Source organism: Corvus hawaiiensis, chromosome 6, assembly GCF_020740725.1.
Source record: "Corvus hawaiiensis isolate bCorHaw1 chromosome 6, bCorHaw1.pri.cur, whole genome shotgun sequence".
Lineage (NCBI taxonomy): Eukaryota > Metazoa > Chordata > Aves > Passeriformes > Corvidae > Corvus > Corvus hawaiiensis.
The window spans coordinates 47378479-47404080 of NC_063218.1; the positions used below are offsets into that span (position 1 = coordinate 47378479).

The 25602-nt window shown below is 37.1% G+C and overlaps 1 protein-coding gene across 1 annotated transcript in view; it reads left to right on the forward strand.

Moving 5' to 3' along the window:
* The first annotated feature begins 2178 nt into the window (after positions 1–2178).
* The window catches only part of LOC125327906 (mucin-5AC-like), a 51279-nt gene continuing 27855 nt past the window's right edge, over positions 2179–25602 (forward strand). Inside the window, exons 1-30 of the mRNA XM_048307962.1 lie at positions 2179–2268; positions 4170–4241; positions 5158–5217; positions 6298–6559; positions 7565–7679; positions 8121–8211; positions 8607–8719; positions 9215–9431; positions 9775–9900; positions 10487–10604; positions 11366–11504; positions 12853–12963; positions 13360–13429; positions 14205–14342; positions 14427–14591; positions 15326–15420; positions 16408–16534; positions 17103–17358; positions 17962–18011; positions 18650–18750; positions 18880–19031; positions 19535–19673; positions 19769–19882; positions 20162–20341; positions 20857–21096; positions 21680–21836; positions 22436–22564; positions 22895–23036; positions 24437–24480; positions 24575–24781. Coding sequence (XP_048163919.1) covers positions 2196–2268; positions 4170–4241; positions 5158–5217; positions 6298–6559; positions 7565–7679; positions 8121–8211; positions 8607–8719; positions 9215–9431; positions 9775–9900; positions 10487–10604; positions 11366–11504; positions 12853–12963; positions 13360–13429; positions 14205–14342; positions 14427–14591; positions 15326–15420; positions 16408–16534; positions 17103–17358; positions 17962–18011; positions 18650–18750; positions 18880–19031; positions 19535–19673; positions 19769–19882; positions 20162–20341; positions 20857–21096; positions 21680–21836; positions 22436–22564; positions 22895–23036; positions 24437–24480; positions 24575–24781 — 4003 coding nt within the window. The 5' untranslated portion in view covers positions 2179–2195. The remainder of the gene's footprint in view (positions 2269–4169; positions 4242–5157; positions 5218–6297; positions 6560–7564; positions 7680–8120; positions 8212–8606; positions 8720–9214; positions 9432–9774; positions 9901–10486; positions 10605–11365; positions 11505–12852; positions 12964–13359; positions 13430–14204; positions 14343–14426; positions 14592–15325; positions 15421–16407; positions 16535–17102; positions 17359–17961; positions 18012–18649; positions 18751–18879; positions 19032–19534; positions 19674–19768; positions 19883–20161; positions 20342–20856; positions 21097–21679; positions 21837–22435; positions 22565–22894; positions 23037–24436; positions 24481–24574; positions 24782–25602) is intronic.

Genomic DNA, 25602 nt, shown 5'->3' on the forward strand with positions numbered 1-25602 from the left:
TGCCCTAAACCTCAGTTAAAGGGGTTAAACTGAACTGTAAACCTTAGACTGGGATGTCTCAGAGATCACAGTTGCAGGAAATGTATATGAAACCACAGCATAGCAACTGTTCATGTGAATTGATTTTTAGTGGTAAGCAATATGATGATTCATAAAGTATATTTTTCTTCTCGCCAACATAATCTCATAAAAAGCTTATGTGTGTTACCCACCTGAGTTTACCATACTATCAGTACTTCAATTATGTACCATTTAAATCCATTAAAATTTTTTATTTTTTCTAGCTCTTCATCCTGGAACTTTGATAATAACCATTAGAGACAATGATACTTCCTTAAATTTTCACTGCATGTATTTCCGTATATACAAGTATCTTGTAGATACCTTCTTTCCTTGTTAAATAATGCTAAGGTAAATTCTACAGACTTGCACATCAATGAAGTTGCCAGAGGTATAACTCATGACTAAAACTGAACAATTACTTTTCTCAAAACTTCCAATTTAGTTTTGTTATGTCACCTTTATTTAAATAGTTGTACTTTTAAAATGTTCAGGACAGCCAGCATATTTTCTTGCTTTTTTTTGCTGCTTACAAAAAAAAAATGTGCCTTTTATTTCTCTCTTAGTGTTAAAGTTACTTCCTCAAACCTACCAGTAGGTTTTTATTAGATATTAGGAAGAAAATCCTTTCTGTGAGGCAAGTGAGATACTGGAACAGGTTGCCCAGAGATGTTGTGGATGCTCCAAGACCAGGTTTGATGGGGCTCTGAGCAACCTGGTCTACTGGAAGGTGTCCCTGTCCATGGCAAGGAGGTTGGAACTGGATAATCTTTAAGGTTCTTCCCAACACAAACCATTCTAGGATTCTATGATTCCATGATAATTTTTCATAAAACATAATAGAAAATTATATTTGAGAGAATTTCAAATAGACATTTAGTCTGTTCCCTTGCCCCAGGGCACTGTCAACAGTACTCAGACCGTTCTCATGTAGGTGTTTTACTAACCTGTTCTTATAAACCTCTAGTGATGGAAATTGGACAGTGTTCCTAGGCAACCTATACAAGTATTTCACTATCCTTTCAATGTTCCTCTAATGTCCCTCTCTAATGACTAGACTTCATTCCATTTTAAACATAGTTATGACTCCAAAGAATAAGGAAACAATCCCAGTATCTTCTCCCTCGCAGGAACTGTTTGACCACATGTGGGATTGTGGGATTATGGGATCTGCTCTCTTACTGAAAGGCTGTATTTCTCTACACCTTGGGATAAAACACTATAAAAGGTTAATTCCCCAAAGTAATATAGCTGTAAATAACTATTTTAATATATTCAAAAAGCATTCTTCACTCTCTCATTGCTCCTAAGATAAGGAATATTCCAAAGAATATTCTTGCATATCTGTCTTTTAATGTCTCTAGGGTTAGAAATCACATGAAATATTTTTTTCCATCATAGGTAGAATCCGACTAATTTTTAATGCTGAAATCATGTTTACTCGGAAGGGAAACAGCTGAAATAACCCTAAAATTGCCCATTTGAGAAGAGGAGTCCCTCAAGTAAAGGGCCATGTTACTGACTTGCCAACATGGAAGGATTTTCATTGTGTATACCTGTCTTGTGCCTGGCCAGTGGGATAAATGCTAACCTTGAACAGCATTTGATTTCTCCATTTTCACAAACAAAGTAGTTACATAGGCAGGTGCAAACTCATTAAAAAAAATTATATCAGGTTCTTTGAGTTTTTTTTTTTTTTTTTTGAGAAGCTAATTATTATAACTTGCCCTAGGGAGAAAAATTTTAAAAAGTGAAGTAATTCACTCAAACTTCCTGTTCAAAAGTCACCCAGAAGTCTCTTAAACTGTATTTATCCCACAATAAACAAGAATTTAGGAAGACTAAACCTAAGCAAAAATTCTTCTTGCTCACTTCTTGACACTTCATCAAAAAGACCTGTGGAAAGAAGACTCCTCCTAGAGTGTAAACACCTGAGGGAAAGTCAGAGCATCCTCTATTTACCTCTGCACCTGCAAAGGAAAACGAAAATGTCTGAAGCCCCACCTTTTAAGAGCCTTGTGAAACAATCTGGGAACCGAGCCAAAAATCTGCTCTCTCAGTATATAAGACTTGGGAGCAGACAGGTATTTCCTCAGAGGTAGGTTGTTCGGTAGTTTTTACCGGACTTCCAGAAGATGGGTGAAGGTGGTGGGACACAAATACCACTATGGATATCAATACTAGCCCTGGTCTTCATACAGATCAAAGGTAGGAAGATTCACTTGCTTGGTATTTTTACTGTTTTAAAGAATTTATAACTTGCTTTGGAGTTTGAAACTTTTTTTTCTTGGCTTTGTGAAGTTAATGAACCTGTTACCTTCATGCAAGTTTTTATTTTCTGCTTAAAATACTTTTGTTCCTAAGAAGAGGAAATTAACTCTTTTGAAACTGTCATCTTTTTTTTCTCCACTTGAAATCTGGAACAGCTCCACTGCATTGAGTGGAGCTCCCTCAGAACTTACATTTCTACAAAAATGCCTCAACATTTGCATTTAGCTTTAAATATCCATTTCAAGGTGGTATAGCATTTCTAAATGTACAAACCAAGAAGTGCAAAGGTACCTCTAGAAGGGAACAAGTCAGTGGAGGAGTAGGTCTGCATGCATTATTAAAGACACTGTCTATCATCGGATGATAGAATATTTCAAAAAGGGAGGGTTTTGCTTGAAAACCATCAGACAATAGATTTAAAAAACTCATTTACTCTTGCTTATGAGGTTGCATAAAAGCTTAGCACACAGGGTTGTTTTCGATGGGCTGAAAACAAATGCAACCACTGTAAATATTCTGTGGACATTTAATAGTCACGGATGGAAATCTCTTTAATTTTTTTTTTTATTATTACTCTTTTTTTCACCTGATAATTTCCCTTGAAGTTTAAGGTAACAACAATGTTACTTTTAAATGCATTTTGATCTCAAGTGCAGATCCTATTGTATGGTTTCATATTTTTCCTACTCCTAGGTAGTTCATAGTAACTTATATTAAGAAGTGGTAGTGTCAAAGAATAGCCCGTGACAGGACTAGCTGTAGCATTACCACATGCAATGGCAGCAGGGATCTGCAATGCATAAGGCATGAGACAGAGTGGAGCCACACAGTGCATGGAGAGAGAAGCAAAAAGCTCTCTGAGGATGGGCAGTGAAGGAGCCCAGAAGCACTGAATGGTTCCTACCTTAAAAGTGGATACACATCCTTCTAACTCCAGCTGCAGCCCTTTCCGCAGGAGGGGACTTGTAGAGCTCCCTACAGCTCTGCTTTCAGCCTTAGCCCCTCTAGTGGTCCTGCTCATGGACTGCCCTCGTGGGGTGCAGCAAGGGGTGAACTTGCCCTTGCAGTTTTCTCTGGCCAGAATAGTCTTCACCTTAACCTGCCCTCTGATGAACTCTCACTAAGTAGTGCACTGAAAGCCCCTCTGGCCCCTGCAGATAATGTATGTGTTCCTATCCTGATGCTGCAGTGGAATGGGATGAAAAATGGTTACTTGCTTTGGGGCAAAAACAACAGGCACAAATGTGTCTATTGGAAAGACCTATTTTCTTCTGTGTGGTGTGGCTTTTGCATTTATTTTCCTTCTGTGGCTTATTACAAAGAGTGTTTGAAACTGTAAAGTGCAGAGTAACTTTGGCTTTGACAAAGATCAGTCCTCTGACCCTGAAAGTGAATTCTTCCTGTACAAAAGGGACCTATTTTAAAGCCATCTAGCTAGAAAAAAAGGTTTTACTGATGCTTAAAGCAAAGAGTGATCACAAAACCTAAGAAATTTAGGTCCTTTGTTTGAAAAGCTTCTAAGAGAATACAGGGGTATACTGTGACAGAATAAGGACCTGCTCAAATCACCACAGGTGTGTTTTTGATGGCTTCTCTGCAGTAATTTATTACCCAAAAAATTAAAAAACAAAAAAGGAAAAGGCTGAAGGAGTGGTGTTTGGCCATCATGGTTGCATGTAGCACAGGTCCTGCATTTCTGACCTCCTATACATAAACATATATTCGCTGATTTTTGATATACTGAGTGTTGTGTGTTTAAACATATATAATTGAGAAATTATGAGAGAACTCAAGAAAATTAGACATTCACATTTCCTTTACTACTCTTCTTGATGCAGTTCAAGCCCAGGGTGGTGAACAACCAACAAAGTCAGAGTATGTTTCTCCATCTCTCCTGCAGCGACAAAAACGTAAGTATTTTTATGCTGATCTCTTGCTGAGGTTTTGTTCCAAATAAAGGTGATAAATAGTAAGATCACTAGGTTATTTTTATTCCTAGTTAAAATATACCACACACATTAAAAGAGAAGTTCTCTGTACAATATATACAGTTCTCAGCCAGTCTGACTGTTCTAAGCTTGAGAACTACCTCTGATATCTGGCCCAGTGGATCTGCTCTACTAATATGATACAGCTATCTAATCTTTTACTTCACGAAAGGTACATAACTTATATCTAAAAGTGTATTTTCAGAAGAGGTGTGTGTTTACATATGTATCACCAAGGTACTTGATAGCAGGTAATAAAAGGCACATTTTTTTTACACTGTGTCAAGATGACTGCATCACTCACAAGAGAGTAAATAAGGTTTAAGTACCTTAAACATTAGAAGAATTAAGTACTACAAGATCATGCATGACACATAACTGTACAGAGTAAAATAAGGTTGGAAGGATCCAAAGCTGACTGGTATATTAATGATGACAGGCTGAAATAATTGATCGTTAAGTCTGCCCTGCAAAATATGTGCCCCAAACTATTTTAAAATAGCTGTTGCAATCACTATTAAAATACAGTGCTCTGAGGACCATACTGCTGCTTTTGAGTTTAGAACATCAGGACCAGCATCAGATGGGAGTCTTGAACAAACAATGGAAGAAAGTACTACAGCCTTTGCAATGTAGCTGTTAGTGAAATTGATAGAAAGACAGAACACAAAGCATTGTGTAAAAACCACCAATAAAACCTTGTGGAAACTTTCCCCTAGAGTGTAACCTTTAGTAGGAAATATTAATCACTAAAAAGATGAGGCAATCTCTGTCCATGTTTTAGGACTTCAAAAAAGATTAAACCTAGTCATTTTTTCTTCTTTCTATTTTCTACCAGCTTTCAAATCCCAAGGAGTAACTATCATTCCACCTTTTCAAAACACACTGAAAGTAAAGGGTAAGTTAACCAAATGTCATGGCTCAGATACCTGTGCTCTTGTTAATGACACAGAGCATGGAGTGACTGAAAAAATCAATAAATTGTGTAAGATCCTTTAGCATCATAAACCAAAAAATTAACAGAAATTAATTCATCAGGTAGCGTGGATAATCTAAATGTGAATCCAGTGCTTTTGACCCATTGTTCTATGATGCAGCTGTAAAAAAATTTTTAATACATTTATTTATACATGCATACCTATTGTACATGTTTTTCTCCAGTGTTATATATATTTCCATAAAGAGAGGAAAATACTAGTGTGCTGAAAACTGTCAAGACACCTTATCTAGGCAATAGGGTACAATTCAAGCAGGGTGAGTGTAAGTGTGGAAGACATGGAAAGGGACTGGGAAGAAAATCAGGGAGATTGAAGAGTCTGCTTGTAAGGAAAGGAAGACTGAAAAGAAAGAAGAGATTTCTGTAATGGGTGGGAGGAGGAGCAGGGAAGGTGGAACCCCTTCAAGATGAAGTGTAATTTTGGCACATGAACAACCAGGCATACATGGGACAGGAACATGTTTTGGAAGATGTTGGCAAAAGTCTTCCAGCCATTCAGATTGTGGGTATGAGTGGCCTTCCCAAGCAGGAGTATCAGCTAGTTTTAAACAAGCTTTAAAATGGTTTTATGGTGAGACTTTAGGACTTCATACATTTAGGAAAGGATTTATAGGTGTCCTGGTTTGAGACAAATTTGGAGGAATGTCCAAAAATTACAGGCGATAGGGGATATACAGCATAAAATCATCCCAAGACAATAGGATATGGAAGTCATCAGAACTAGAGCACTGGTTCTAGTGAGCCAGGAGGTCTCTTTTGATCTGAGGCCCTATATTCCTATGCAAAACTGATTAAACACAAAAAGCAACTGAACTCAATAAATAAATAATGTGGGGAAAAAAGTTTGACAAAATAGAAAAAAGAAGACGGGCTATTTGGACAGAGGCTAGTGAAAGAAGCAGGAGAGATAAAGCATCAAAAGGGGGGGGGGGGGTGTTACAAAAAATTACCGGAAACTTACTGCTTATTTTGAATCCACAGCTGGCAACCCCTTTCACAATGGCCGTGTGTGCAGCACATGGGGTAACTTCCACTTCAAGACCTTTGATGGGGACATCTTTTACTTCCCTGGGGTCTGCAATTACATCTTTGCATCCAACTGCAAGTCTTCCTACGAGGACTTCAACATCCAGATTAGGCGTGCAATGGTGGAAAATGCTACTGTGATCACTCATGTCATCATGAAGCTCGAAGGAGTAGTGATCGAACTGACCCGCGGCTCTGTCCGGCTCGACAACAAATTGTATGTTCCTGCCTTGTTCCCAGTGGGCTCTTTGAGCAAGCATCCCTTTCCCTCATCTGATCTCACATTGCTCCCAAGCAGTGGGGGGACTCAGGTCCTTCCTGAAGTAATAGCAAAAAAAAAAAAGGAGGGCTTGACAGCGAGCTACCTGCCACTTCTGCAGATTATCCCTGTGTCTGTTTTGTTCAGATGAGCTATATCCAATATGCTGTCCCACTGCTACAATAGTGTATGTATGTGTGCAATTAAGTCTATAAGCTGCATTCAGTAAAAGTGTTAGGTTTTTAGACCCTTGAAGTTACTGCTTTCTATTAATTTTACCACAGCAGAATCCCTGAGAGGAGTTTTTGATAGCTTTTGTCCTTGCACTGAACAGTGTGTGGTAAAGCAGTGACTGCAGCTCGTACCTGAATTAATTTTAAATTATCTGTTCTGGAAACTTGCTATCTATGTAGCAGTTGTAGCACTGGCTTTGGCATAGGGTGTAAAACCTGCCCAAAAGGCCAGGTAAATATTTGGCAGCTATCCCACAGTGAGCTGTCTGTTATGGCAGCTATGTACAGTGAGTTAGTCTAAAAGTTTTATTGGGTACAGCTTCCTGAATGGCACTCATGTCACAGAAAGCCTGGAGTCCATCCCTTTATTATCAAATGCTTCAAGGAGCACACAGCAATATCCTGAAGCACACTGCCTGCAAAACAGAGCCTCCCAGCACTTTTACAGCCATAGATATATGCTAATATTTTACGCAGCAGAACGCCCTTAATGGAGAAAGCCAAAAGGGGCTACAGGAAAAGCAAGGCCGATCTGTTTGCATGATGAGAGGCAATTGCATAGGAAATGGACAAAATGCTACAAACCGGTGTTGTCTGTAGTAGTTATTGCTCTAATTTCCTCACAGATACATGTTGAAAATTCTCAAAGAGAATGAGAAAGGATCTCATTGCGGACATCCAATGGATATTCTGTCCCTACCCCTGCTGACTTATGGTGATCTTTCCCCAGGGTCCAGATGCCCTACAGCCATATGGGAGTCTTGATAGAGAGAAGTAACAACTATTTGAAAGTTTCTGCCAAGTTGGGACTGACCTTCCTTTGGAATGGACATGATGCCCTCCTGGTAAGAAAACATCCAAAACACAGCAAAAAATCTGTATAAATAGTCTGTTTACACCTTTGCAGTGTTACTGCCAGGCAGGCATTAGTTACTTTTGGATTTGTGTCCGTTTTTAGTGAATTGTTCTGTCTTCCAGTCTTCTCCCAGTTTCCCTTTTTCCCCCCACCAAACTCAGTTCAGAATCAATAGATGCCGAATTATAATGTTCCTACCTCACAGTGAAGCACTCCTCAGATTCCAGGTCTAGCAAACCCAGGGCTAGGATGAGTGAGCTTTTCTTAGTCATCACTGACTATTCCAGTGGTGCCTACCTTGTTATCACACAACACAGTCTGCACAGTGACCATATCTCAAATTTTGAGTACACAAGTAATACTGGTATAGGCTGTGCTCCTAACTATCAAGACTACCATTTCTATAAACCTCCTTCCTCATTTTTCTTAGGTGGAACTAGATAAGAAATACGCCAATCAAACTTGTGGACTTTGTGGGGACTTCAACGGAATTCCAGTCAGCAATGAATTTATTTCAGGGAGTAAGTCATTAAAAGCATTATTAAGTGTTGGTGCCTGGTTTTCCTTCTTACAATATGCTGTAGTATAGGTTGTGGGTTGTACTAACTGCGAAGCTAGGGATACTTCTTCATGTGTTCCTATGATGTCAGTTGTTCAAAGTCAGGGCTTTGAGATGTATTAGAATGCTTCCATCCCTGTTAGATGTTTTAAGACCTGCCACATAAAAATTTGTACTTGTTTTCAATAGCTAGGATCCAGTTCTTTATATACCTCATTCATCATCTTTTACCTTTCATATTATAGTGATATTGTTTGGTAATCACTGTTCACATCGTAGCAGGTTGTGTCACAAAAGAAAATACCTCCATGCAAAATTTGGTAAGCATTGTTCTAATATTTGAACTGATTTTTACAGAGACAAAACTGACTGCCATACAGTTTGGTAATAGGCAGAAGATGGATGGACCCACAGAACAGTGTGATGATCCTGTTCCTCCTACTTCTCTGATGAACTGCTCAAGAGAATTTGTAAGAACCTCTCTCTCAAAATTTTTCTCAGTGTGAAATACATGCTCTGTCTTTGGGGAAAATTTTTAGGAGGGGGGGAAAAAATAGAGCATGAATATGACTCAACTGTAGGTCTCAAAAGAAAAATATTCTAAATTTCATATTTTATTCTTTGCTAAAGTGAATGCCAAAAATTTGCATTCTCCTATGAGAAGACTGCATATTTTTCCTGAAAATTACTGAGGATGTCTTAATATAAAGAAATTGCATAGTGCTTAGGAAGTCACCTGAGGTGACAGTAACTAAGGATATGGAAGCTACTAGAGTTAATCAAAGGATTAACCACTCCATGTGGTTTTGCCCTATTTTTGTATTTTTCTTTACATATCTGCTTATGGCTACTGTTGTATGGGTTTTGGGACCAGATCAATCTTTGATTTGTTCTGCTCTGTGCCTTAAATCATTAGTTGCATATTTTCTTAACACTTTGTTTACCTTCTCTGTTTTTCTTCCTAGGCCTCTATCTGTGAGACAGTATTAACCAGCAAAGCATTTACGAGTTGTAACATGCTTGTGAATGTTCAGGACTACATTGACACTTGCATACAAGACCTATGCCACTGTGACAGCTCTATGGCTGACTTCTGCATGTGCAACACCTTTGCTGAGTACTCCCGGCAGTGTGCTCATGCAGGTGGACAGCCCCTGAACTGGAGAACCTCAGAACTGTGCCGTGAGTATCTCGGGAAGGGGCCTCCACCTGTGCTTATTACCCACATCTAGCAAACTTCAAATATGTGAGGGTTTTTCCTGAAGAAGTCATTTAAAAGTGCATGCAATTATCGTGAAATCCATTTTAGCCTGATCATATGCAAGACACTAGAAATATGGAAGTTTAGGGATTTTGCCTTACAAAGGGTTTTCAATATAAATCAGAAAATCCAGAATGTTTCAGCCTCCACTGAAACATCAGGATACCCCATTATATCTTGACACAAAACAACCTAAATTGCAAATACTGTTTTCTCAACCTTTCAAACAAAAAGTCAGCTTTATAATACTCTTTCTGCTTTTAGCTAAATCGTGTCCGTTCAACATGCAATACCATGAGTGTGGTTCTCCCTGCTCTGACACGTGCAGCAACCCGGAACGATCTGCACTTTGTGAGGATCACTGTACAGATGGCTGCGTCTGTGCTCCAGGCAAGCTCATTTCCTGCCCTTTTCTCATAGCCAAACCCCCTAGAATACTTACCTGTACACATTTAACAACTTTTGTATTCTGGATCTTTCCCATCACATCATCAGTGTTATTATCATTGAAGTAATAGCTACATTTCTTCCCTGAATGCACTATTTCTATTCAAATTACTAAATATGCCTCCTTTTAAACAACAAATGTGCTTTATATAGATATACATATATAGAGAGAGAGCATCTCTAAGGCAATCTCTGGTCTCTGGGCATAGAAATATTTACTGGACAGATATGTCCCTGGGCAGTCTTACAAATGGTTCATCTATTCCACCTCATTACCTAATATTTTTAATCCTAATTCCATTCTAATGAAGTCCATAGCAGAAAGGTATTTTCCTAGAGATCCCTTTTGATCATGCAAAGATTTTTAGATAGACTTCAATGGAATATAGCACTTCAATCTCTACATAGCTTGTATCCTATTATTTTAAAGTACAGAAGAAATGGGACAGTCTCAGGCATCTGCTAGATACGTGTTCAAAGGCAGGTTCTGCAGTGCACAGAGTAACTAATAGACCCTTTCTTTTCCTAGGAATGGTATTTGATGATGTTAATGGTGCTGGCTGCATTCCCCGTGGAGAATGCCACTGTACCTATGAAGGTGAAACTTACGCTCCTGGAGCCTCCTTCGCATCTAAATGCAGATCATGGTAATATATTTTCTCACCTTTTGAGTTGGGTTGGGTTTTTTTGTGCATCAGCTGAATATTTACTAATTTTCCCTTAAAAAGCAAATGTGGAACTATTTACTGATTGAAGTTCCTTGATTACTCTGCTTTAGAGGATACTTTCATGTCTATTTTCCCTTCACACTTACAAGAAAACTGAGTTTTTCAATAGGTGCTTCAATTTCAAGACCTACAAATGAGGGAAGATAATCAAAGTCAAATACCAGAGGTGTTTAAAGATGTGAATTAGTGTTACATCCTTTGAAGTACTACAGTGTAATGCTAAGATGCTCATATAAATACTATGGAGGACATGACATTCAGGGGCATGTTGCATTTAGAGTGGGATGTCACATTTGAGAGGCATGTTTGACAAATATATAGGGATATTTTTAATATCCCTGTAATTGCTGAAGTATTAATGCATAAGTGTATGCAAATGTACCTTTCTAATTATTTATTTATTTTCCAAGAAATACTTAACATATTTAACATGGATGATAGGTTCACACGGACTGAATTCTGTCCAAAGACTGGAAATGAACAGCAATATATATAAAGAAATATCAGTAATATAAATGTGCCTGCCCCATATTATTCTGAGATTTCAAAGCAATACTGATCTCTTTGGCAGTATAATCAGTGCTTCAAGAGGAAAACTGAGGCATCATCTGCCCTCATTGTCATTTTATTTCATTTATGCTTGCATTACCCAATGTTATTGAATGCCTCCTTCATTTCAGTACCTGTATTGGAGGTGAATGGTCTTGTGTCACTCAGTCGTGCCCCGGGACTTGCAGTATTGAAGGAGGTTCCCACATTTCAACATTTGATGAGAAATACTATTCCTTCTTTGGAGACTGTAGTTATGTCCTAACCAAGGTAAAAATGAGTCACAATCCTTGCTAAAGAAAAATGTTTTTATTATATATAATATTGTTTGATGAAAACTACTGGCAATCACATCAATTTTCTGAACCTCAGAGGGTTGATATGGATTGAGGGCTAACATGGTTAGAGCATTAACATCCCTAAATGGATTTTTCTGTTAGGGTTCTACTAAATAATATTGTAGTAGTTTTGAGTTCTTTGATCATTGTTTAGGAATTGCACTGAGTTTTTGTTAGATTTCATAACCCTAGGTATATTCATTGTTTATTTTTACTGGATGACTAAGGTAAACTATTTTCATAAAGACTTAATATTAAATAAAATCTGTTCTTGACAAGATCAATCTGAATGTTACCAAGAAAAGAAGCATAAAACCTTAGAAATGAATTAGAATGAGAACTTAGAAATAGATTAGACTAAATCAGTAAAACTTTTGGATAATACTCACAAGCACAGCCTTGATCCTCAATGGCAGCATAGGTCAGACTTAAACATTAAACTCCTCTTTTTGGCATCAACATGTAAAATTAGATTCTCAGGGTCTCTGGAGGTAGAGGAAAAACCCTTAATTTGTACACAAAATTTCAAAAAGCCCAGAATTTAATATTGAATTTCCAGATGTCTGCAATTCTGCATCTCAGCTGTCTTCAATTTAGTCTTCATTATGCCAAAAAAGCAATAAGACATGTTCAGAACCACAGCCTTCTGAGTCTTTCCCTGTTGGGTTTTGGCTGTTAGGCACACTTTGAAGATGGCTCACAGAACATAGTCCTCTGAAAATCAGAACCAAGTCAAAATCTGAACCTTTATGCAGTAACTTCCTGAATAATAATTTTAGTTTAATTTTCTCCTATGAGAGGATATTTAAATGCATATTTCTTACCTGTTAAAAGAATGTCAGATCACCAGGGTCTTGAATAATCTATTCAGTGCAGAAGACACTGGAAACAATCTTTCCTCTCCCTAGTAATCTTCAAAACCAGTGGGCAAGAAAGGCACACTTCCTTCTGCTCTAGCATATTAAACAAGTATTACCTACACATTAGGAACTAGTCTTACTAAAGCATGAGGAAATTTTAATGTTCAGATTAATGTGTCTTACTTGCCCCTGAATGCCAGAAGCAATGTATAGCTTCCAGTGTGCAGACTGCATGAATGCCAGCTTACTTGGTGACTCTAGACATATATGTTAGACCATAAGAGCAGAAGAAAGTAAATAAACAGTATTTTTAAAAGACTAACTTTGCTAGGAATTCCATTTGAATGTGAACCTTTTTGAGATAACAATATTTCAATATAGCAAATCCTTTTAACAATATCTTTTGTTTTCTTCTTCAAGCTCTGTGACAGCAATGAATTCACAGTGTTGGGGGATATCCACAAGTGTGGCCTGACTGACACTGAGACATGCCTCAAGGGTGTAGCCATCAGCCTAAACGGAGGACAAACGGTGAGCAGCAAACGTACACACCTGGCATTCTGCAGGGATTTTCTCTAAGATTAATAGACAAGGCAAAGAACACATAACAGCACAGACAAGAAATCTGCACTGACTTTTTGTTTTATCTCATTTGAACATTATTAGAAGAAAAATTAAGAATAAAGTAAGTGCATTAGAAGACAAGATCTTAGTAACTTTCTGTTATTTAGATAATGTCTGGTTTTTGCTTTCTTGGACAGTCAGTGGAACACAGTAATAAAGATTAAAGAAATAGTACAGGAATCAAAACATCATCATAGTCTCCCTCCATTTTCTTTACCTTTATCTTGAACAGTATTAGATTAAAATACTTTCCAAATGTTTTCTCTTATCTGCTTGATAATAATTGTCTTTTCTTGTGGACAGAACATTGTGATCCAGCCTTCTGGGAGTGTATTTGTGAATATGATCTACACACAGTTACCATTCTCAGCAGGTAAGTTCCTTTGAAGAACTACTGTTTCTCATTTTTACTTTAAGATGTTATTACATGAGTTAAACTAAAGCCAAATTCTACCTCTGCTTATACTGCAGCAAATCCAGAGTACTGCCATAGAGCACCATCCCCCATTTTTATGTAATAGGGTTTGCCTATTCAACACTAATAATTCTAGCAAATCATGGTTTAAATTTAGCAATATCTAATTAGTTCAAGCAAATAGTGTTATTGCATGCTTTCAGATCCAAACATTGCCATAAGAGAGGAAAGAAAAATTCTGACATGCCACTGGACTCCAATATCTCAAGTAATTTAATTCCCTGTGTTCTCCCTGTCCTTTTTCTCAAAGCGCACTCATCACTGAAGCTTCTCACATGCCAGTTCTTCTCAAACACTACTGCACCTGAACACAAAGTAAACCATGAAAGGACAGAATAGGTCCAGGCTGGAGTCTTTAATTAAATAGTGCTATAGCATTTTCATCAAAGGCAACCTCTTAAATAATAACAGAAGTGTGTGTTCTTCCCTCATTTTAAAACACCTGACAGAAAGTGGAGGTTTAGTACACATTTGTTGCTTAGGTGTTTAGTTAGATTGTTTTGGTGCTGGATTTGAAATCCTATAAGGATCTTTTTCCCTCCAGTTCTTCAGAAATTAGGATCATATCAAATACAGCTGTAGAATTACTCTACTATATTGTTCCTATAATGAACAATTAATTCAATTGCTCATCTTGAATGAAATTGTAACTATTTTGTTCTTATATCCCTAGCAAATGTCACCATCTTTAGGCCTTCATCTTTCTTCATAATTCTGCAAACAACATTTGGTCTTCAGCTACAGGTTCAACTCGTGCCTTCAATGCAAGTTTTTATAGACTTAGACCCATCACATAAAGGGCAGACCTGTGGTAAGTAACCTTGTCATAACAACTGCCTTCACCAGTACCTGTCATCCTGTAGGAGACTTGCACAGACCATCTGCTTCCTTCTAGGTCTCTGTGGAAACTTCAATGATGTACAGACAGATGATTTCAAAACCACCAGTGGTGTGATAGAGGGCACTTCAGCTGCCTTTGGCAATACTTGGAAAACTCGGGCTGATTGTCCTGATGCCAAAAATACCTTTGAGGACCCCTGTACTGTCAGCATACAAAATGGTAAGCTCAGCAACCTCTTCTATTCTCCTTTAAGATGCAAAGAAGGAATGAGCTGATCAACCAACAAGCACTTAGCTGAAAGAACAGAACTATTTGCACACACACAATTTTTCTCAGTTGATACTAGAAGTCTTCAATTAATAAATAACAACTAGCAAAATATTTGGCATCTTTAGATATATTCCTTTGCATCAAGACAGCAAGTCAACTTACTTAGGGAAAACTGGAACCATATGGCATATTAGGGATTCATCCCTGGAAAGGACTGATTGTCATACAGGAAAAAAAAGCTGTGCATAGCCCCACTGATACTTGTGGCCCTGCCACTGTTAAACTAAGAACCAGGCTTACAGTTCAGAGATTCAAAGCATTCAAGCTCCATTTCAGCCAACAAAATACATAATTCTTGAGTATTCATAAGCTAATCTTCTGTTTTCTGAGATGAGCTAGCATAGTTTTAATTTACAGTGTGAACCTTCTTTTTTAAAATCCAGTTAAGGATACCTTAGTTTATTCCATGACAATTATCGTGAATTAGAGAATATTCAGTTTATGATGAGTTCATATTTTGGCCTAGAGGAAGTGAAAGACTGTGTGCTTCAGCAAATGCAGAGCTTAATTATACTGTAAAGTTAGGCCTCTGCAATTTCCCTGGAGGACATATAATTACGTAGAGACAAGAGTTTTGAAAAATGAAGTGCCCTAGAAATCCTTACCATGTTTTCAATTCACAGACCAGTATGCTCAGCACTGGTGTGGACTGCTCTCTGATACCATGGGACCTTTTGCTGAATGTCACTCAACAGTGAATCCAGAAGTTTACCAGAAGGTATTTGGCTCTAACTCTACCCCATTTAGGAGAAAAAGACTCAGATTTCTGATACTAACACCTGAGAGAATACCTTGCCAATTGTGAGGAGACGCATTCATAATAGTCCTTTACAAGCCAAGAAATTTGCTCCTTTGTAAAGCTATCTTTCTTTCCACTCCCTGGAGGATAAACTTACAGGTGTATTCCTCCTACATCTATTTTTAGGAACAAACCTAAAGACTAAGTTAGAAGTTTAATTTAAGTTTTGGGTTCCCTGTCAAAGGATAAAAATTGTCCCTTCTGAGAGATATAATTAAAGCTTTAGTGAGAATCTTAACTGGCACTTTAATTCCTCTGAAGTTCTCCCAGAAGGCTTTTGCATATATGCAAGGACAAGGCAAGAAATGTGTGTAAAAAGCAGCAATGAGATTTAGATAAGATGTGAATGTAAATGTTCCAGGAATTCAGGGTGGTGAAGCCCTGTAACAGAGTCCCTGGGTACTTTACAAAATCTTCCTGTTACTGGAAATCTGTAAGATTGTTCAATAAACATCATCTGGAATTACAATATTGTAGTATCCCTGCCCTGCATAGAAACACATCAAATAACTTCTTGTTTTCTTTGTTCCTCTGCTGCAGAGAGCCCAGGCTCTTAAGCATGAGCTCCAAAAGCTGGGTGGTATCACATAACCTCCACTTACTCTAAATATATATATAGCACAGTGACAACAAATTGGAAGCAGTTAGAAAACTGCTAACACCTGAAAAAATAAAAAAAGGAAGAAAAAGAAGAAAATACTTCAAAATAGTGAACCTCTAATTACTCTTTCTTCACACAAATAATCTTTTTTGAAAGAGCTTAATGAAAACCAGGCATATATTTACTTACACGTGTGGATTACACTCACTTAAACCTCTAATGAACATAATGCTCTTAAAAAAAAATGCAGAGTGCCATGGCTTTACATGACAATCTGATGTTCACATGTCATCCTCTGTTCCTAGAACTGTATGTTTGACACGTGTAACTGTGAGAAGAGTGAGGACTGCATGTGTGCTGCCCTTTCCAGCTATGTCAGAGCCTGTGCTGCTAAAGGAGTTCTCCTCAATGGATGGAGGAGCAAAGCCTGCAGTAAGTTTTACATCCCTTTGTCTTTTGAACATGATCACCTGGAAGGCCCCACACAGCACCTCTCAGGGACTCCCACAGTAAATTGTGTTAAACTGGAGTTTAAGTATAGCATTGACTTTCAAGAAGCTGAGGAGGAAAGGAGCACCATAAAAGACAAACAACAAACAGGGAGAAATATTAAAAAGAGGCTTTGTTAGTTTACTTGCTCAGAACCATCAGAAATAACCTGGAGAGCAATACCCTTGCAATAGGAATAAAATAAGTAGGGTGTTTCTCAATTTACTTTGACAAAAAGTACAAAAATAGCAATGAGGAAAAAAACACACTATGCCTTAATATAACTGAACTTTGTTCTTTTTTTAACTTGGACAAAACATTTGTCTTTGTGACACATTTATAGGGGAAAATTTTGCTCTAGCAGTACAAAAAAAATTACACTACTGTGGATATCAGTAAAGTACATGTACATACAATGCCATGCTTATCATATATACTTTATCTCAAATGCTTTATACCTATATTGATTCTTGAATGACCTACAAATGTAACTCACCTTTTTACTCTCAAGCAAAATACACCACCTTGTGTCCAAAGTCTTTGAAGTACACCTACAATGTCGATTCCTGTCAACCCACCTGCCGGTCTCTGAGTGAGCCTGATGTCACATGCAGTATCAAGTTTGTCCCAGTTGATGGCTGCACCTGCGTAAATGGAACCTACATGGATGAGAGTGGCAAATGTGTGCCTGCTTCCAGCTGTCCTTGTTATTACAAAGGAATGCCTCTGTCTTCTGGAGAAGTTGTTCATGATAATGGCGTTATCTGGTAAGAGACTTGTAAAAAAAAAAGAAAAGAGATTGGCTATAGGAAGTCATGAAGCTATATAGTTGTTATGAAATGTAATCAAATTAATTTCTGTACCTAAAAATTTCAATTAAAAAATCACAGCTTCTTTAAAAATTCTTAGGGCTACCCATGTTTGGAAGATTGTACATAAACAATTACAGGCATTCAACAGTCCTGTGGTGGGTCAGCCTTTGTTAACAGCTGAATTCCTACCCTGTACCTTTCTCTCTGCCTCCCTTCTTCCTCTGCCTCCACACATACTCTTCTTAGCCATGACTGTTCCATGGTGAAAGATGCCTGATAATCCCATTACAGATTATTCCCATTATGATGGGAATCAGAACTATTCTGAAGGACAGTTTTAAACCAGGCAAATAGACAGAGCAAATGTTTATTTATATAGAATCTACTTTTATTTTGTTCTTCTCAAATATAAAATATTTTTGAAATGTATAAACTATTTGACAAAGGACACATTTTATTTGTTTTATCACACAGTAATTTTTCATAATTTTAAGTTCATTAGGAAATAGGCTGAAACTTAACAAGAAAAAGTTAAATATCTATTCCTTTGTTTTATAGCACTTGTGCCTATGGAAAGCTGAGCTGCATTGGAGAGAAGCCTGAACCAGGTAAAATATCACTTAAGATTTTCTTTAACTCTTCCTTTCCATCTTCAGCCTTTTCAGTTCTTTCTTCTCTTATTATAATGCTGCAAACTGTACAAGTCTGAAATCAACCAACAAAATTAACTGAGGACTTCTGTAACGTAGAGGATATTATTAAAATATAAAGAAACACTGTCATACCTTTCAAGTGGCTGAAACAAGTTAGAACTCCCTGGGTTATGCAGGGTAAAAGGATACTTGGTCACCTCACTGAATGTGAGGGGAAAATGCTTCACATTTTAATTAAAAAGTAAAAGCAAAAAAACCCAAAGCAACCAAACAGGAAAAAAAAAACCAAAACCAAACAAGTAAACCAAGATCTTTGTTATCTTGTTTTGTTCTGTTTTTCTGAAAGGAAGTGTTTCATGAAGCTAGCTAAAAACTAGTTTTATTGAGTAGTTCAAGCACAAGCACAAAAACCAGGTGAATACGAGATCAAAACAATATTCGGTTTCTCTTTCTTGCTAAATGAATCACATTAAGGTACACATAACTCACAAAGGAGTTATTTCCGTTTCTTTTTCTTCAGTCTGCCTTAAGGAATCACAAAGATACAAGTGCATGGTTGATCTCAAATTTCTCATGGCTTTTCTCTCTTTCAGTCTGTATGCCTCCCATGGTTTATGTTGACTGTGGCAATGCCACTGCAAATGTGGTAGGAGCAGGATGCCAGAAGAGCTGTCAGACTCTAGATATGGAATGTGTAAGTATAGATTTCTTTATACCTAGTTGAAAGCATATTAATCAGGATCTCTTTTACAATTACAAGCTGCAGCTGGACTCTTCCAGCAGGGAAATGTTTCACGACACGTTTTCTTTATGGTCCTTACAGTACAAAACTCACTGTGTCTCTGGCTGTGTATGCCCTCATGATCAAGTGTTGGATGGCAAAGGTGGCTGTATAGCTCCAGAAGACTGTCCATGTATTCACAATGGGAATTCCTACAGTCCAGGAGAATCAATCAGAGTTGGCTGTAACACCTGGTAAGAGCATATTGAAAAATAATATTTTGGAGCATCTAAAATGGGACAGTTTAAGCTCTTGGCAAATAACATCATTTCACTCTAGTGGTATCAAGATTTCTAGGAAAGAATCCTACATGAAACAATCCACCTAGTACCTAAAAAGCAAGCTCTATTTTTCTCAATGGCACAGCCCAGAAATTGCAAGTGGTCAGAAAAACACCATGGTTTTGATGTTGTCATATTCATTCAAGTCAAAAAATCTTTTTTTCTTCCAAGGAAATCCTTCCATTTCAATAGTTCCAACAGGATTTGGAAAGGTGTTTTCTAATGATTCATTACATTAAGTAACACAGCCTTTGGATAAATTCCAATAGTTCTTGAGCTATGCTGCATTTTTGAGAAGAAGCAAACCTTATTTTTTCATTAAAGTCTTAACGCATTTTAAAATGCAGAAATGTACCTATATTTATATTGTGTGTGTGTCTAGTTTTTACATTTGGAGTGCTTTTTGTCTTGGGTAGCACATGCAGAAACAGAAAATGGCAATGCTCTGAGGAACCCTGCCTGGAAACATGTTCTGTTTATGGAGATGGGCATTATACCACCTTTGATGGCAAACGCTTTGATTTTGAAGGAGACTGTGAATATGTTCTGGTCCAGGTAACAGAGCCCTGCCCAGATTTTTGCTCTAAGTCCCCTGCATTTTACTTATAAACATGTAACATAGTTAATAGTGAATATCATTCCCGTTTCAGAACTACTGTGGTCAACAAGCTATGAATCAGGGAACCTTCAGTGTCATCACTGAGAACATTCCATGTGGCACTACGGGAACTACCTGCTCTAAGTCTATTAAAGTTTTCCTGGGTGTAAGTACTTCTTTAAGCCAGAAGGATGGAACAAGGTGTCCCAGATAGACTGCATAGAAGAAGTGGCCTCTGAGACAATGAAAATGTCACTAGACTGTTTTGCTCTCTGCTCTAGAAAGCAAAGGAGGGACATCTACAGAGAAATTTCTTAATGTGAGGTTGTTGAATAGGATCCTTTTCATGATAATATTATTTCAGTAAATTACTGTCAACATACAGAACTATACAAAATAGGTGACTGTTTAGATTGGCTGCTAACTTTTTCTTGTCCTGTCTTAGAACTATGAGCTAGTACTCAGTGATGGACACTCTGATGTCATCCAGAGGACACCTGGAGGAAAAATGCCATTCCAAATCCGTTCCATGGGCATCTACCTGGTAGTTGACACTACTGTTGGTCTGATACTCATGTGGGACAAGAAAACCAGTATATTCATCAAACTTAGTCCCAGCTTTCAGGTATACTTTAAAAGTGAAAACATGAATAAAATGAATTCTGAAACATTCATATTACCTCTCAAAGAGGGTGGAAATTTAGGCTTTAAACCAGAAGACTGTAACCAAAAGAGCAGAAATTGCATATTATTATCCTTGTTCTGTTGACTTAAATTGTGTACTATGTGTTTTCCTTAAATTACATTATTCAGCAATGGCATAACAGCAACTTTATCAGTAGCTTTCTTCATGAAAAATCCTCACTGAAGAGATATATTCAGGATCAGCTAAAACTAAATAGATTAGTACCATCAGTCTACTCTGCTTCCTATCCCTGTATTCCTTCTTCCTAAAAACAGTTTTGAGACATCTCCTCATGAAAAGAGTTTTACGAACATTGTCCAACACAATACTAAAGAGGCATAAATAATCTTATTTAAGATGGTTACATAAGTTTCATCCTGAGGTCTGTTACTCACGGATACTAAGAAATTGTACTTTACTGATCTTTGTCATTTTGTTTGCTTATCCTGATGCAGGGACATGTCTGTGGACTTTGTGGAAACTATGATGGCAATGGAAATAATGACTTCACTACTCGCAGTCAGTCTGTGGTAGGAAATGTACTGGAGTTTGCCAATAGCTGGAAAGTGTCTTCTAGTTGCCCAAATGCCAATCGTACACAGGATCCATGCACTGCAAACCCATACAGGAAAGCCTGGGCACAGAAGCAATGCAGCATCATTACCAGTGAAGTGTTTGCAAAGTGTCACTCACAGGTATGACAAAAAATTTAGTCTTAAGTTCTTGACAAAATGATTACAGCATTTTTTGTGAGACAGATTAAAAAATACTCTAAAATACTTTGTCATGCTTGACAAAGTGAAGTTAGACCAAGTTCCTGCATAGAGAGACTATATAGAAATATTTTCACCTTCATTTTCTCAGCTTTTGTCTTGAACAAGTACACTAAAGAAATTGATAGTTTTGGTTGGTTGGTTTTGTTTGTTTCTTCTTAGTAGAAGGAACAACAATAGATAAATCTTAAGATATGTTTATTTTCTAATGGCATCATTTTCTACTAACATAAATATCAGCCACCCAATATGTATGACTCTGTGTTAGCTTGTAGTAATTACCAGTATTTTGCAACTGTATCTTCAACATCAAACAATTTTACAGCTTACTAGCAATAGCTTTACTCTACATTTTCCTCTTGATTTTTTTCAAAGCATTTTCATGATTTCTTCCTTTCTTAGCTTTCTCACATACAGACCTATGAGTTTCACATATCTTATTCAGCTATTTTAGGACAGTGCAAAGAGGACAAGGGCATGAAAACTTAAATGTTTTCTCCATCAGGTTGAACCAAATGAGTATTACCAAGCATGTGTGGATGATGCTTGTGCCTGCGACACTGGAGGAGACTGTGAATGCTTCTGCACAGCAGTAGCTGCCTATGCTCAAGCATGTAATGAGATGGACATCTGCATATCATGGAGAACCCCATCCATTTGTCGTGAGTTTCAACCCACTACTTTAAGGGGTTCAGAGGGAAAGAAAACAGAAGGAAAAAAAGGAAGCAAAGTAGAACAAGAAAGGAAGGATAAAATTGTATTTCTAAGAGGCACAGCTGTATGCTTAAAAAACAAACAAACAAAACCCAAAAAAACACCAAAAAAACCCCAACAAAGCAGTTGGGTAAATCACTGGAAGACGATCTATCTTAGTAAAATGAAACCACAGGTAATAACTTTACAAGCAGTGTGATTAGTGTCTAATTAAATTGACAATCATGATACACAGCCAGTAAAATATATTTTATTACACTGCCACCTGTCTACATGAGGCTCCATATAAATAAATATTAGTGCATGCTAGCTAAGATCAGTGATTTAATCAACTGATTTTTCATGTTTAATATGCAATGCTGTTTTACGATGAATATATTTATTGGTGTCAAAAGGTTTTAGAAATGGAACAATTGTATGGTGTTTGCAAAATATATTGTTCATTACCCATGTGATTATGCTGATCCCATTGGATTTTTACCTAGCAAAACTGAAACAGTATAGAGCTAAAACATCAAAGATATTTTTCTGACATTTTTTCTTCTAGCTCTGTTCTGTGATTACTACAATCCACAAGGGGAATGTGAGTGGCACTACAAGCCATGTGGAGCACCTTGTATGAAGACCTGCAATAATCCAAGTGGAAAATGCCTTCATGAGATGAGGGGTTTGGAAGGTAAACATAATATGCATATCTCTTCCTACTTGAAAGATTATGATGCAGTATGATGAACAAAATTTATATTAGTGTATGACATGTTTGCACTAGAAATTATAAGAAGAAATTTTCTAATTCGTATTGTATTCCCTAATGGATTATGTACTTGTTTGGAGTGAAGATGAGGACAAAATGCTCCAAAGCGTAATGTGCAATCAAAGGAATAGCAGTAAGAGGGTCTGAAATTCCACTTCCCATATGGGGCATTTTGGGAGAAGCAGATATGAGTGTAGAGTTATTTATACTTATGAAAGGCCTAGTGTCAACTTGACTCTCTTTTTATTTCAGGCTGCTATCCACAATGTCCAAAGAATAAGCCCTATTTTGATGAAGAAACCATGACTTGTGTTTCTAATTGTGGTTGTTATGAAGATGGAAAAAATTACAAACCAGGAATGGAGATGCCTTCAAAGCAGAACTGTGAATCATGGTAGGATTAGGAAATTTTTAAAAATTGAGTTTAAAAGTATGGAACATAATTCATCACACAGTAAATTTGTTGTTTACCAATGGCAGCTAGGCGAGTCAGAGGCTGATGAACAATGACTCATTTTCTTCCCTTCACAGGAAATTAAATGATAACATGGTGAAGCATTTTATCATCAAGAGATTAATTTGCTACTTATTTTGTATATTTATTAAAGTACTTTGAAGTTATTATCATTATTATTAAATGAAGTGAAAACAAACTGAAATAATTTTAGTTAGGGAATAGTCTGAGAATTTTTAATAAGATATACCTAAACTACATTACAAGTTAGCAGCCAACTCATCTACATTGTTTTGAGCTTGTTTCTGTTATTGCACTGGTACTTGCATAGTTGCAACTGTCAGCATGTATTCTCATGCATTGCTGATGGCAAGTGCTGCTAAGCCTTCTGTAAGCCTTAAGTACAGAGTTAGCAAAACCAATTGTGAAGCAGTTGTCTTAAGAAACCTTTAAAGTAGCTACACTTAAATATGGTAAGCAGTACAATTTGAATAGCAAAAATCTTAAGTCAAAGCCCATTGGAGCTAAACCAACTTCTGTGGCAGGTTTTGCACTTCATAGACGCCTTTGCCTACATCATCTAGGCAAAGTTAACAGCATTAAATACTAAATTCTAATGCAAATGATTCATTACATTATTAAGTAACACAGCCTTTGGATAAATTCCAATAGTTCTTGAGCTATGCTGTATTTCTGAGAAGAAGCAAACCTTATTTTTTCATTAAAGTCTTAACACATTTTAAAATGCAGAAATGTACCTATATTTATATTGTCTGTGTCTAGCAGCACTAAACCTAACCCATTAAATGCAAATCTATATTTCAGTTTGTTCAGTGTATAGATGCCCTTATTCCCTGTAAATAAATACATCAAGATCCAGTTCTTAACAGATAATAGATAAATTGCCCTTAAAACCAGACTTATTCTTGCATGTTTTGGAAGTCTAATTACCTCAACATCTGTGGTAGTGATCTGTTGTATATATCCTTTGAAATGTAAATGATACATTGACTGCACCTGCCCTTCCAAAAAATAAGTAGACTTATCGATGGGATAAGAATATTTTAAATCACCCATCTCACATCTTTTGCCTTGTTCCCAAAAGCACTGGTAGAGATGCTGCATGTTTTATATGCTGGCTCAAGGAAGAGCTACCTTTCTTGCCAGAGAAGTATGTGAAGATACCTAGCCTGATTTTGTATGGCAAAACTGAATATCTAGGGTTATTTTACATTTAAACACACAATGAATAGCAAAGGATTGATAGAAGGAAAATTGAAACAAAAAAGTTATGTCACGAACCAATATGTCCACATTCATAATCTCCTTTTCTTTTTCAGCGAATGCACAATTCATGGCAAAAAATGCAGATATGATGAACATGGTATGTTGATGAAGTTGTTTCTATATAAATAAGACACATTTAAGGTACTCTGTGTTTCAGATAGCAAGGAATAACATCTTGTTTTGATCTACAGAATGCATCTGTATTTATGAGGGGCAGAAATACAACTACAATGATGTGATCTACAACACTACAGATGGAACAGGATGGTGTATTGTTGCAATCTGTGGTCCCAATGGAACGCTTCAAAGGTTTATCCATGAATGTCTAGTCTCAACATCACCCACAACAGCAACGACATTTCACTTCAGCTCTACACCACCTTCCACTACTTCCACAGGTATATCCTTTGTAGCCCATAAGAGTGTATTCTCTTGATTAGAGAGTAAAATATATTTTACAGTACTAAGTGGATTGCTCAGATATTGGCATTGAGATAAGGAAATTTTCATTTTTTAAATTCCTGTACAGCATCCTTCAGGTTGGGAATCTCTAGTTACTCTGGGCAAATGTTGTTTTAGGAAATCAGTATTTAGTATGAAATACATAAATTTTGAAATCACAGAAAATATCAGCATTGCTGGAATTCAGTAGCTATTTTCTATCTATTTCATAATGAGAGTTCACCTGCAAAAGCTCTTCAACCAGTTAATGGTTTCTTAAGATGAGAGCTAAAATAGAAAGAGTAGGGATGCTTGAAATAGAGGAGCAAAGACAGTGCAATGAGGAGTAAACTGATTTGGAAGAAAAAGGTAGCTACGGATCTTGATGCATATGCTAAGCATTACTCTTTCCACTGATTTCAATACATTCCAGTGAGACTAGTATATACTGCAGAAAGATACAACCAAAGGAAATACCCTGAACCAAATGCAAAACAAGTGAGACTTGTTTTTTTCCCAGAGTGTATAAATTAGACCCGAGCCTTATTTCAGCACCTTGTAACACATAATTAGTATTCTCTTTGAGGATGGCAATTCCAAGCATGTCAGTACATTAAATAGCTGGGTGATGGATTTTTGGTTCTACAACATACTAAATTATACATATAATAAACTGATGCACTACAGGACCATAATGAAAGAAAAATTACATTAGGAAAATGGTCAGTCCATTTAAAATAGCAAAACAAGATAGTATCTGCAGGAATTTATTCTTAGT